The 14,218-nt window shown below is 42.7% G+C and overlaps 1 protein-coding gene across 4 annotated transcripts in view; it reads left to right on the forward strand.

Annotated features, from left to right (window-relative positions):
• The window catches only part of lyst (lysosomal trafficking regulator), an 80,052-nt gene that overhangs the window by 18,720 nt on the left and 47,114 nt on the right, over positions 1 to 14,218 (forward strand). For all 4 annotated transcript variants that reach the window (XM_069659331.1, XM_069659332.1, XM_069659333.1 and 1 more), the window contains exons 3-5: positions 5,819 to 6,017; positions 10,737 to 10,827; positions 11,833 to 13,942. In XM_069659331.1, coding sequence (XP_069515432.1) covers positions 5,819 to 6,017; positions 10,737 to 10,827; positions 11,833 to 13,942 — 2,400 coding nt within the window. The remainder of the gene's footprint in view (positions 1 to 5,818; positions 6,018 to 10,736; positions 10,828 to 11,832; positions 13,943 to 14,218) is intronic.

Consider the following 14,218-nt stretch of genomic DNA (forward strand, 5'->3'; position numbering starts at 1 on the left):
CCCACCTGAAACCTGATTAGTTTAAAAGGGATTCTGGTTAAAATGGCTGAAATAATGTTTTTGTTTACAGACAAGCTTGATGTTTTACTCGGTGAGCTCAGGCGATGAATGTTCAGCACATTTTTGGAGCTTTTGTCTGCAGTAATGAGGCGCTAAGGTAACGGGTGTGAAACAAATTGGACTACAGTCGGTTTATCACAAACTCCTCTCGTCTTCGTACTGCAGAAAACAGATCTGAGCGCACACACTCCTTCTCTTTAGACTGGATGTTGGGCTGCACGATTACAGCCAAAATGATCATCACGATTATTTTGATCAATATTGAGATCCTCATTATTTATTAATTATAGGGACATTTTTTTTATTGTACTTTCATTTAAATAAACAAAGCAACACTTAAATTTTGCATCAAACTAAGACTTAAAGTCAGGTTCTTTACCTGACTGTGGTGCATCATGGGTAATGTCAGTGTGTGTTTGGCAGTTGGGTGATAGGGTGTCTCTTTGGCCTCTCTTGACGCTGGAGGACGGGGAGCAGCTCGTTCTTCCTCTCGGCCTTCACACACTCATCATGCTGCACTTTGTTCTTTCAGCTGCTTCAACAAGTTAGTCGTGTTGCTTTGCGGCGCAGACGCAGGTTTCATCACCTCTCTGCTGATGATTGTTTCTTCTTAACATCACTCACCTTAAACCTGAAACACCTCCAAACAAGCGCTGATGAGCCGTTTCAGGGGACCAGCTCTTCGTCTTCTGTTCCACACATTTGACTTTAGTTTCTCCGACCGTCTCTGTTGTCTACGCTTCCACTGCTGCTGCGAGGTCGGCGCTCATCACACGACATGCCAGCTCCCCCAAAACCTCTCCATCGCCCCCTGGGGGAGCGGCTGTTAGTTTAGGGAGCGCTTGATTTGATATGGAGCAGAGTTTTCTGCGGGCGGAGCATTTTAAACATCAGTATCACCGTCAGCCATTTTATTTAAAGGAGACAAAATCGTGATCTGGATTCATATTTGATTAATTGTGCAGCCCTACTGCACTCTCCGAAGAATCCTGGTTCGAGACATGTATTATTATTTACTCTTACTAACTCAGACCATATTATATTATTATCTAACGTCTATTAATCTCTTACTGAGACTTTTTGTTGACAAAATCAAACAAAATATTTTTTTACCCAAATTGAAAGTGACAGATCTGAATAAAGCTGCAGCGGCATCATTAACTCAGCTGGAGAACATGACATTAATTGGCCAGAGGGGAAACACAAGTCTGAGATCTGCCAGAGAAAGAAGTCTTTGCATTTGTTATTGTTGTAACCTTCATCTCTAATTACTGCCTCGTGGTAACGAGAGGATTTTTTACCAAGCAGCACAAACATTGTCCTGCTCTCTCGCTGCTTTCTGTTTACATGTTTCTTGTTTTCATTTGTCGTGCAACCAGTGAAATAAGAGCCGGTGAACTCAGTTACCTGAGTGATTCAGGGGTGGAGTGATATATTACCAGTGCTGTTACACTGTGTATCAGCTCTCATGGAATGCATCCTGTCCAATCAGATTACTCAGTTGTGACTAACGGTTGTTAATGTTACTTAGATCATCTGATCCTCCAGCATCCACATCACCCTTTACTATAGTGTTTACTAAAATGAGTCCTTATTACGGTCTACATGGGAGATAAAACATCCTGTGTTGCTTTGATTAGGTCTGCCTTTAGACATGCGTCTGGTCTGTTTGGTCTGGAGCCTATCCCAGCTGTCATTGGGCGAGAGGCGGGGTTACACCTGGACAGGTCATCAGTCAATCGCAGGGCTGACAAATAGAGACAGACAACCTTTCACGCTCACACTCACACCTACGGGCGATCTAGAGTCACCAGTGAACCTAACGAGCATGTCTTTGGACTGTGGGAGGAGTATCAAGTATTTCTGATATCGCCATAAAGCAAACGTGCGCGTTACGTGATTAGAACAAGAATAAGACTTTATTCACTTGTTAAAGCGGCTCAGAGTAAAGGAAAGAAGTTATCAAGTGATGGATGGGAAGTTGTTATATATTCAAATTATAAAATATAATAATAATATTAACTCTACTTTATTTATAAAGCACCTTTCATACATACACAAGCATGCAAGCCAAAGTTCTTCACATGGGAACAATCAGACCGAAAATCAGAACAGAAATGAACAACAATGGCTGAAGTTTCAAAGACTAAGAAAAGAAAGAAGAAAGAAATAAACATGATAATTAAAAAATAAACAAATAAATCAATAAATCCCTGAAATAAAAACAATAAAATGTAAGAAATCAATTGATTAAAATCAGTAAAAGTAGATAAGAGAAAATAAATAGAGATTCAGCTTAAAAAACATGATAAAAACTTTGAGTGAGGTTTTAAAATGACTCCAAATTAAAAGCAATATATGTATAAATAAATACACTATGTAACCCTTTCACTGACTCAGGAAAGGACAGGAGAGTTGTTGTTTGTTGTGGTGCAGAAAACAAAGGCTGTGGCTATAGACGGTGGTCACGGAGGTCTTCTGCAGGGCACAGGGGACTCGACAGTATTCCCAAGGGCCAGTCCCCTCGCCATGTGACATCACATGCTTTCATGTGATACGCTGATCTGCTGCGAATCTGGAGAGCTTCCATTTGAAATTCCAATTTAATGGAATTTGTGCTGCAGAACAGAAAATTCAGTCAGCAGTGGTGTGAGGAGGTATGCAGATACAGCGGGCAGAGCCGCGGTCATGCTCGGAGCTAAGTAGAGATGAGTGGAAGGAAGCCGGCCCAGTAACGTTTGGTAAGATGGAAACCACTTTAAATGTTTGTTACAGAGGATAGTTTGGTGTTTTTTACATTGAAACTTGTTGTACATATTAATATCCTAGCTCTCCTCTATATATCATCTTGTTATCATCATTATTCTGATGTTACAAGTAGGTTTTCAGAAGAGCAGCGCCTACAGCAGAATTATAAACGTGTTTGTTGTTTTCTGTTGGGTGAAGTTGTGGCTCAGACGTGAGGGCATGAAGTCAAACTCATGCTGAGTTGTGTTATTAATCGTCCTGTAAAGAGAATGTGTATTTTGTTTTGTGAACTGAAAGAGTTGTGTGTTTTATATCGAGACCAACAAGTCATTGTCAGAGGAACACGTGGTTGTGGCAGACATGTTAGCTTGGAGGCGCTCTCTGAACACTGATTGTCTGCTTATTTAGTCTAAAGATTTAAAGGTTTAACTAAACATTTAAAACGTTGGTTTGGTTTACAGCGACTGTTCTCTTTGTCTAGATTTAAAGGTTTAACTAAACATTTAAAACGTTGGTTTTGTTTACAGCGACTGTTCTCTTTGTCTAGATTTAAAGGTTTAACTAAACATTTAAAACGTTGGTTTGGTTTACAGCGACTGTTCTCTTTGTCTGGATTTAAAGGTTTAACTAAACATTTATAACATTGGTTTTGTTTACAGCGACTGTTCTCTTTGTCTGGATTTAAAGGTTTAACTAAACATTTATAACGTTGGTTTGGTTTACAGCGACTGTTCTCTTTGTCTGGATTTAAAGGTTTAACTAAACATTTATAACGTTGGTTTTGTTTACAGAGACTGTTCTCTTTGTCTGGATTTAAAGGTTTAACTAAACATTTAAAACGTTGGTTTGGTTTACAGAGACTGTTCTCTTTGTCTGGATTTAAAGGTTTAACTAAACATTTATAACGTTGGTTTTGTTTACAGCGACTGTTCTCTTTGTCTAGATTTAAAGGTTTAACTAAACATTTATAACGTTGGTTTGGTTTACAGCGACTGTTCTCTTTGTCTAGATTTAAAGGTTTAACTAAACATTTATAACGTTGGTTTGGTTTACAGCGACTGTTCTCTTTGTCTGGATTTAAAGGTTTAACTAAACATTTATAACGTTGGTTTGGTTTACAGCGACTGTTCTCTTTGTCTAGATTTAAAGGTTTAACTAAACATTTAAAACGTTGGTTTTGTTTACAGCGACTGTTCTCTTTGTCTGGATTTAAAGGTTTAACTAAACATTTATAACGTTGGTTTTGTTTACAGCGACTGTTCTCTTTGTCTGGATTTAAAGGTTTACTGTGACATGAATCTTTGGACCAGGAGTTGTTGTTTTTTTGACTGAGATTGACTTTGTATTATCTCACTCTATCCGTATTGTTGTATCTGTATTACATCCACACTACTAATCCAGAAAGATTAATGTGAGTAATCTGCAGCTTTTTACAATAATTCCAATGTATGCATAATCATCACTAAAGTTACATTTTTGTAAACGTTGAACTTTTAAACTTTTATTTTCTTCTTTTATGTTTTATTTTTACATATTATCAGTTACATTCAGAGGGACGCGTGGTTGTGGCAGACATGTTAGCTTGGAGGCGCTCTCTGTGCACTGATTGTGTAAAAAGTCTGTTTCTCCTCAAGTCTACATTTGAAGGTTTGTCTTTAATATGCAATACTGCACCAAAAGTTGGATTTGTGCACTGCATGAACATTGTTTTTTCTCACTTTATGTTACCACAGAAAATACAACCTAGCTGGTAGCCTCAGCTTCCACGTGTCCAACAGCTGTAGTTTTACAAATCCACTCGACGTCCGTTGTAGAGTCGAGAAAACACAAACAACTTTATTCCACAGGCGTCACAAGTCGGTTGATCCACTGAACTTTCTTCGCTGGATGTTATAAAACTTAACAGGACAGGACACGGTATAAAAACCGTGTGACTCCACAGCTAGTCGAGCCTCCACTCGATGCCACAGTTCAACAGCTTCACAGAAGTACGTTCGCCAGGGTGCGCTCTCTTAAAGCGACAGTACGTATTTATCAAAAATGAATGAAATAGGCTATTTTACACCTTAATGTGAAATATTAAACTTAAAGTCAAGTATAATAAAACATTCTGATTCATTATTATTAGTTAACTCCTAATGTTCACAAATTCAAACTTTATAAATGTACACATTCTAGGAACAGGATTTGAGAAAACTGAGAAAAATGAACATAAAATCCTTTCCTCCTTCTCTGTACTTGTGTCTTAGTTTGAACACAGACCTTTCCACGCCGATCTGCAGCTTTTCTACAGCAGTATAATTTAAAACATTATCAACACTAAATTTTGTTGACTTTCAACTTCCCTTGAACTTATTTACGTATATGCATCCAACCTAATGCAGTTCAATACAACAGCACTGCCATGGATTCTGCTTTTATGAAGTTTATCTGTTTATTACTGAGGCCGTAGTTAAAGGTGGTGTTGTACTGAACTAAGTCATATTGAGATGTATCTCTAATTTTTTGTCCTCCCTATTCACATACATGATGGGGCCAGAGTATTGGCAACACCTCTGAATATAATGCAGCTCAGTACAGCCCCTCCACCAATCATGACCTCGACAGACAAGAGATATAAATACAGTAGAAAACAAATGATACAAACTTAAAAACTAAGGTGATGAATGACGGTGCATCTCAAGTCTGCATCAGAAGATTCAGCAGCTTTTCACTTTAATTTACAGAATGATAATAAACTGAAAGCAGCCACACAGAAATGTACGTCACATGTGAGTCTTATTATCAGAATCAGAATCGGGTTCACACATACAAGGAATTTGTTTTGGTGATTTGGTGCAGAACAAGTAACAGAACTAGAATAAAATAAGTAAAAGACTTAAATAGAATGAGATAAAAATAGGCAATCAGAATATAAATATGAAAAACAATACGTGTAATTCAAAACATGTACAACAGCTGTAATCAAAAGAGCTTACAGTACTGTGTTTATTTATCTCTCCTGCTGCAGCTCAGACATGAGTGGGGCCAGTAACACGCTGGCGAGGGAGTTCCTGACTGACGTCCATCAGCTATGCAGCGCGGTGGCTCAGAGAGCGGAGGCACGGGAGGAGGACGAGGAGGAGAGTCACATGGTGGCTCTGGGAGAGTACCTGGTCAGGGGGCGGGGCTTCTTGTTGCTCAGCACCCTGGACTCCATCATTGACCAGGTAAGGATGGATGAAAAGTTCATTTTCTGTTGGTTTCTAAAGACATAACAATGTGTGATACTTGGTCAGAGAAAATCTAAACAAAGGGTCTTTCTGTCTGTTTAAATCACTTTGATGGAATCTGACCGGGTGGTGGCCATGACGGGCAATAAGAAAGAACACAGACATAATGAATCTTGTGTTGATCTGGTTTGCTTTCGTAGGTCATCCACACTCCTCACAGAGCGTTTAGACTCAGTAATATTCACCCTTTCATTCTTTAGTTTCAGATTCGGTCTCACATTTCTAAATGAATCTATTAAACTTTTTTCACGCAGCTGCTCATTACCGCCATCACAAATGAAACGTTCTGCCCGTACGCCTCTGTGACCTCTGCTGCGACTCATCTCTGTTCATCCAAATGGAGCTGAGTTTGAGATCCAGTATAATGACGAGAACACATGCAAAGGAAAGATTATGCAAACATCAGACAGACATTCGCTGGTGAGATTAAAGGAGTATTTAATGACCACAGTGCAATAAAACCCATCAGTGAAAATGAGTTATGCAATGATAACAGTCTGTATAATCTCATGTGCCAACAGGACGGCGTTCACCAGAACAAATTGTGTGTTTTATTATTTAATTTCCACAGCGTAATCACTTTTATCTGTTTGCATTTTGTTTCCAAGACTGTAACTAAACTCCATGTCCAGTTTGATCCTCAGACACCGTGCACATGTTTTGTACCACCTCATGGCCAGTACAGTCTCTGTATCTGTTTAGTGGATATTTGTGCAGCCTCTGTTGTTTACTGGTGTTTCTACAACCTTCTTTATCTGAACAGGAAATTGGCTCCGGTGCCAAAACATTGTTAGATTTTCTGATTATTTATTGCTCTCTTCGTTCTGCTGCTGCTGCACTAAAGATGTTCATGCTGATATGAAAATCCATTTAGGACAGATGTGTAGTACTATTATGTAACTTCAGAACAGGGTGTCAACTGTTTGTTTTCATGCATTATATCATACACTATAGGGCTGCTCAATCAATCGTGTCTTTGTCACAATCATGATATGAATATGAACAGTTAACACATCACAAAAAACCTTTTATTTACATGCACCATGTATTCACCGCCTCAATGTGAACTTTTGACCTTTTATATGGGCCCATGATACATGGATAATGTATTCACACTTTGAGGCCGTTCATTCGATCATGTTAATTGGTGTCAATTTAGTTGTAAACGAGAGTTTAGCGAGCAGAACGGCCGAGGAAGGAGAGAAGAGTTTTAAAGAAGCAGCACTTCTGCTGTTGGGAGTATTTTGGATTCAGGACAGAGACGCAGAAATATCTTCTTAACGTACGTCATTTTAGTGTTGTTACGATACCAGTTTCAAACTTCGATATGATACTAGTAAAAATGAACAATATTCGATACCTATCTCCTTACTGATAACAATAACAGAAGTCCAAGGAACAAAAAATGAGGTATTTCCCATCTTCACACAGCGCTGGTACAAAAACAGTCACTAAACACAAGCTCATTTGACAGACTGTTAATAGTAATGAAATTCTTAATGAGCTGGATTTTCCATATTAAAGTTTTCCCTCTTCATCATCACTCATGATCCAGGAGAAGTGTGAGCTGGTGTCTGTGTCTGCAGAGGATCTGCCCTTCAGCTGAGTTTCTATTCTTCTTATTATTCTGCTGTTTGGGACGTTTCTGGACGTCCATCGCTGGGCAGTGGTCTGTCTCTCTGCTCTGCTCTCTGTCTGTCTGTCTGTCTGTCTGTCGACGTGAAAGGGACTTCACAAATCGCCTTCATGTGTCGCTCTGTGACTGAGAACAGTCCGCGGTGTCGTTGCTGAATCAGAGCTGCAGGTGTGACGCTGGGCGGAGCAGACAAACGCACAGTCGACTTCGGCCTATAAAAACTAAACCCTGTCGCTTCCTGCAGGTTATAAGGAGGTGTAGGCGTGTTCGTTTGTTGTTTAACCGCTGTGAAACAACCAGAAAATAATGTCTTATTTCTCTGTTTCACTGCTTTATTTACCTTAATGGTACTCGCTCTCTTCACTTCCTGTCTATGTCGCTTGACCACAGCTGCTCTCTCTCTTTTGCTCGCAGCAGCTTTGGGTTGAAAATCTGACTGTAGGAGATTGTGTCGTTTTATAAGACGTGGTATCGAAAAGTATTGAACATTTTGACAACCCAAAGTCACATTGTCACCACGATATTGTGACAACAATGTGATCGAACATCGCAGGTTTTTATAAACAGTACACAAAGTTACGACTCGTTTTGGCACAATATTTATTTAGATCCACTCTTTTTAGTCGACACCTCTCCACGACAGGAAATTTAGATATTCATGGAAATAATAAGAAACGACCTCAGAAGCAGACGCAGGTGTTGTTTTGTGACTTGCATTTGGCTTTAACACGGCCCAGTGTGTCCTCTGCCTGCACACTGACGTACTGATCTGCAGACCTCCCCTGCAGAGTCCAGCCTACACTGCACTCAGGCAATTTAGGACATGCTCTATCTCACAATAAAAGTCTAGCGCTGCATATTAAAAGGTCAGAGTGAAACCAGGACGAAGTTGAGCACAGTCTGACCTCTGAGTGTTCGGTCAGGCTCCAGAGAGAAAGATGGGGCCACTGAGCTCATTTACTTTCATACCAAAGAAGAAGAAGAAGTTTATAATCCTCCGACTAAGTAACAACTGCATTATTGAATGACGTTTTTTAATTAGATAAATGTGGCCCTGTGTGTCCACCTCCCTCACATTCATCAGATTTTCTCTTTAAATGGAGCTTTCAGTGTAGATGTAATGTCTTACTGTGCATCAGACACTCCAGCTGTCAGCTGCAGCCTGAAAGGAGTCAAAATAAGTGACAGTAAAGGACATTTTACATTTAGTCATTTATTTGTGCTACAAAACAATTATAAATTCAGTGTTTTAAATGTAATGCTTTTATTTAAAGTTGCATGAAGGCCTAGGGTGTAAAAGTTTAGATAACATGTTTTTAACCATTTAACCAGTATTCTCAGAGTCACGTTGTTATGACTCAGCTCGTGAGGGGAAAGGGAAGCATTACAAAGTGTTTTTGGTAACTAGGTTATTTATTAACATGGAAGTGATGGTTGTTTTACAAAAAAGTGAGGCAAACTACAACTGAAGAAGGGCCGGGGGGTGCTGCCCAAAGCAATAAATAAATATAACAAAAGTAGGACCATTCGGGCGCCGGTGTAGCTCAGCGGTTAAATCATGTGTCCCATGTACAGAGGCTACTGTCCTCGATGTGGCGGCGCTGGGTTTGACTCCCGCCCTCTGCCCTTTGCCGCATGTCGTCCCCCACTCTCTCTTCCCCTGTTTCTGACACTATCCTGTCCTCTCTCTAAGAATAAACGCACAAGAAGCCAAGAAAGAAAGAAAACGTCTCTTCTTTCTTAAGGAAAAATAAAAGTGGAATTAAAACCTTACCAACTTATCGAACTAACCAAACCAAACAACGATTGAATCAGCACGCCTGCACCTAGTGTGTCTAACGAAATAATACTAATGAGTGTGTGAGTAAACTAAACTAATCCCTGGCCCAGTCCAGGTACAAAACCAGGGCTTCTACAGAACAAGTGTAACGGTTCGTCTTGTCTCTAAACACACAAAGGCTGTCGATAGCAGCAACGCGAGAGGCACAGCTGATTGTAGTCAAGGCTGCGCCGGCCTGACGGTCGGTGCTAGCTCTTCAGGCCGAGTCCGCGATTTGTTGTGTCTGATTGGTGCGCCATCTGGGCCTCGACATGAGCGTGAAATAAAATAATCTGTATGTTTTGTTTTTGGAAATGTGAAGCACAAAACTAATTTGTCAAACGTCAGGCTGCTGTCATCTCTGGGTACATCATCAACTAAATCATTCAAATGGCAAAGATGAAAAGACGAGACACAAAGCTGTGGGAGTAACATTAGGAGGTGGTTAGAGTTGGAGCTACAGTAATAATACACCTGTGTGAAGGGCGCTTATTGCAGTCATATCGGTGTCATGATTTATGTAGGCTGACCTAAACTATATCAGACACATTTCAGTATTGATTTATTACATCGTTTGTCCACCAGAGTGGACTGACCTGTTAATTTAAACCTGCAAAATATCCTGCAAGATCCGTCTTTTGTCCTCGATTAAAACAAATCCAGACGACACAGATCAAGAGACGTTTTGTTTTGTTTTTTTATGTACAAATGTTTTTAATTCGTAAAAGAAAGTAAACTTCCAAATATTAACATCAGAACATTATAGGCATCACAGATTCAGTATCGGTCTGGTTATAGTACGTAGCATCCAAAAGCTTGAATTCAAAAGAACTAAAAGTATTCATGAAAATAATCAAGTGAAAATAAAAAAGTAAAATACAGTCACTTTAAGGAGCAGGTTGATCGTTTTTAATTAACACATGAAGAAGCTGTTTCTCTCTCCGCTGTGAGGAATGCTCCGGATTGACATGAGATCCTCCAGGAAGTAAGGCTGTCATGTAGACGCTACATTGCTGCCTCATACACAGGCAGTGAGGACTAACTAGCTCGCTCGCTAACCTCAACAGAAACATCTAGCTCTCTTTACAGAGGAAGTTAGATACCAAGCTAATCCTGAGTGTGGTCTTTTTGGGTGTGACCAAAGTGAGCGGGGCAGTGAGGCTTTGGAGGTAACCTCAGTGTGTTTTCGTGTCGCTCTCAGGAGCTGACGTGCCGGGAGGAGCTGCTCACTCTGCTGCTGTCGCTGCTGCCGCTGGTCTGGAAGATCCCCGTGCAGGAGGACAAAGCACCAGGTCAGTGCCCAACAACACTATCTCTATTACATGTTGATGTTAATGTTGATGTTCACTGCTAATATCACACTGCAGAGCTGTGATTTGTATTTACAGACAAACTGAGATGTAAACTCTGTTTATGGATGAGAAGGTTTATCTCTATTTATTTGTGTTTCATCGATAATTTACCCATTATTAATGTTTTTCCATGTTTCTGCTTCAGCTTTGGTCGGTTTATGTAAAGGAGGTGGCATGACTTGCTTGCTGTTATAAATAGTATCTGCTCTGTCCTAATTTCATGACTCATTTTTATTTTTAATAAGTGTTTTATTTGCTGTGTTCTCTCCTCATTTTGAGCTTGTTAAATCAGTTGTTGAAAATGCAGTCAGTGTGTGAATCCTAGTGTAACAAACAGGAGAGGACTCGCAGTGTTTGCAGAGGCCTGTGACCCCAGGATGACTCCGGTATTTAGAGCTGGACTGCTGATGCTCTCTAACAAGGACCTGAGACATTTCTACTTTAATTAGTCCGTACTCACTTAGTGTTTAACTAGCACAGATCGGCTGCTGACATGCAGCTGAGCTTTAAGGTACTAATTCTAAACCTTTATTAATGTGAAGGAGAGTTAGATGAACTGCACAAAGATGCTGGAGAATTACAGGATCAAACGACCGACAAACAACCAAAACGTGTTGCAAATCAAACAATAAGGTATTATCAAGGATATAGCATGCTACACTAATTAAAAGCAACATTAAAAAGACGTTTCTTTTATTTCTTTTTAAAATTTCCAAGAAGTTTTCTGTCTTTAGATCCAAGGGGGGACCTTAAAAAGTAAAAGCAGCCTCGCCAGATTTCTTGTCGGACAATTTAAGAATTTCTAATACTGTCTGTAAAGGTCCTCAGTCATCCAGGTCATGCTAATAACTTCAACCAACTTCTAAGACTGTTTTTCCTCCTTGTGTTGTTGTGATTATTAACTTAAGTCCATAATGAACCTGACAGATGTCTGTATGTTGACAGATTTCACCCTGCCGTCCCTACTCGAGGTGTTCCTCAGCCGGGAGGTGAAGGCCGCCCCTCTCAGAGCCGGACAGAAAGCTGCCACAGATGAACCGACTTCTGGAAAGAGGTCCCGTGTCGGCAGTGGCACCTGGAAGTCACGGAGGTCTCGCAGGACGGCGCAAAGATACTCTGTGAAGGATGCTCGGAAGACCCAGGTCTCTACCTCAGATTCAGAAGCCAACCCTGAAGACAAAGCTACACCAGGTCCCGGCGGTGCACGGAGCAGAAGGTCACATGGCTCCACCATCAGAGTAAGCTGTCAGCATCATCGTTCAGAGGCTTCACAGTTAACATCCACCGTCACCAACACCACCACAGAAACCATGAGTGCTCCATACCCACATCCCCGAGCCCCCGGGTCCCAGATGGCAGACACAGAAACTCTGACAGACCCAGCTGCAATATCCATTTTCAACCGCATGGAGAACTCGCCCTTCGATCTCTGCCATGTGCTGCTTTCCCTGCTGGAGAAAGTTTGTAAGTTCGACATGAGCATCAACCACAACCCCGGCCTGGCTGTCAGCGTCGTACCGACTCTCACTGAGATCCTGACGGAGTTTGGAGACTGCTGCGGACCAGGGGGAGGGGGAGGAGGTGGATCAGGTGTAGAGGAGCTTGCTGGAGGCTGGACAGAAGAGCCCATCGCGCTGGTGCAGAGGATGCTTCTACGCACCATTCTGCACCTGATGTCCGTGGACGTGAGTCAGTGTGAAACCCTCCCGGACAGCCTGAGACGCAGCCTGACCGACCTGCTGCGAGCAACCCTCAAGATCCGGAGCTGTTTGGAGAGACAGACGAACCCTTTTGCTCCCCGGCCTAAAAAGACCCTGCAGGAGGTCCAAGATGACTTTTCATTCTCCCGCTATCGCCACAGAGCGCTGCTGCTGCCAGAGCTGCTAGAGGGAGTACTACAGGTGCTGCTGGGTTGCCTGCAGGCTTCCACACCAAACCCCTTTTTCTTCAGCCAGGCGCTGGAGCTCATCCATGAGTTTATCCAGCACCGCGGCCTGGAGCTGTTCGAGGCCACGGTGCTGCGGCTGGAGGGACTCGGCAGGGCCAGGGACTCTGAGATAGTCGGTGAGGCTTCAGAGAGGCTGCTCGGTCTCATCGCAGGAGTCTTCAAGATCATCAGTGCTGTCAAGAAGGCAAAGTCGGAGCAGCTGCATCAGTCTGTGTGCGCCCGACGTCGTCACCGCCGCTGTGAATACTCCCACTTCCTTCATCATCACAGAGACCTGTCGGGTCTGCCAGTGTCTGCTTTCAAGCAGGCGGCCAGACGAAACCCCTTTGAAGAGGCTGGAGACGGAAAGGACGGGATGGAGGGGGATGGAGTGCGTTACCCTGAGCGCTGCTGCTGCCTCGCTGCCTGTTCTCACCAGTGTCTGCGGCTCCTGCAGCGTCTCTCTCCCAACGGGCCGGCTGTGCTGCAGGTTCTGGCTGGAGTTCAGGCTGTTGGAATCTGCTGCTGTATGGACCCTCGCTCAGTTGTAGGACCCCTGCTGCACGCCTTTCAAGCTCCAGGTCTGCGTAGCTACCAGTCTCATGTCCTCGGTGTCCTCAGCAGACTGATCCTAGACCAGCTGGGTGGAGGACAGCCCTCAGAGAAGGCAAAGCTGGCCTCCTGTAACATCTGCACTCTGGACAGCAGCCAGCTGCCCGGGCTGGAGGAGACGCTGCAGCACGGGGATCATTCAGCCGTTTCTACCAGTCTGTGCTACCGCTCGCAGGGGATTCTGCCCAGCGGAGGGGGAGCAGAGGACATGCTGTGGAAGTGGGACGCTCTGGAGGCCTACCAGGAGCTCGTGTTTGGTGAGGACTGGCAGCTGAGCCAGCAGATCGCCGGACACGTGTGCCACCTGACCCTGAGGGGCAACGCTATCGTGCAGTGGCAGCTCTACACACACATCTTCAACCCGGTGCTGCAGAGAGGGGTCGAGCTGGCCCACCACGCCCAGCAGCTGGGGGTCTCCACTGTCTGCACTCAGGTCTGCAGCTATCACACGCGGTGCCTGCCTGTGGAGGTGCTCCTCATTTACCTGCAAACGCTACCTGCTCTTCTCAAGTCAAGGTGAGCAGCTTTACAAGGCCTTCTCTTTTCTTTACCATCCTTAAAGTCTTCCACGTTTAACAGTGTCACAGGCTGGAGTTCAAACAGACTGGGGTGTGATGCAGACGATTATTTAGAACATGTTTCTTACTCAGGAAATCTATTTTGCTCCTTTTATATTCTAACATAAAGCACATATAATCAGGCAGTGGACACCTAATCCACGGGGACATGTTTGACATGAGATCCGTCTCTCGAGGTCATTGCTAATTGATGCTCATCAATTATTTAATACGG

This window comes from Semicossyphus pulcher, unplaced genomic scaffold, assembly GCF_022749685.1.
Source record: "Semicossyphus pulcher isolate SPU_LCO1_2020_fin unplaced genomic scaffold, fSemPul1.0.p SCAF_12, whole genome shotgun sequence".
In the NCBI taxonomy this organism is placed as follows: Eukaryota; Metazoa; Chordata; class Actinopteri; order Labriformes; family Labridae; genus Semicossyphus; species Semicossyphus pulcher.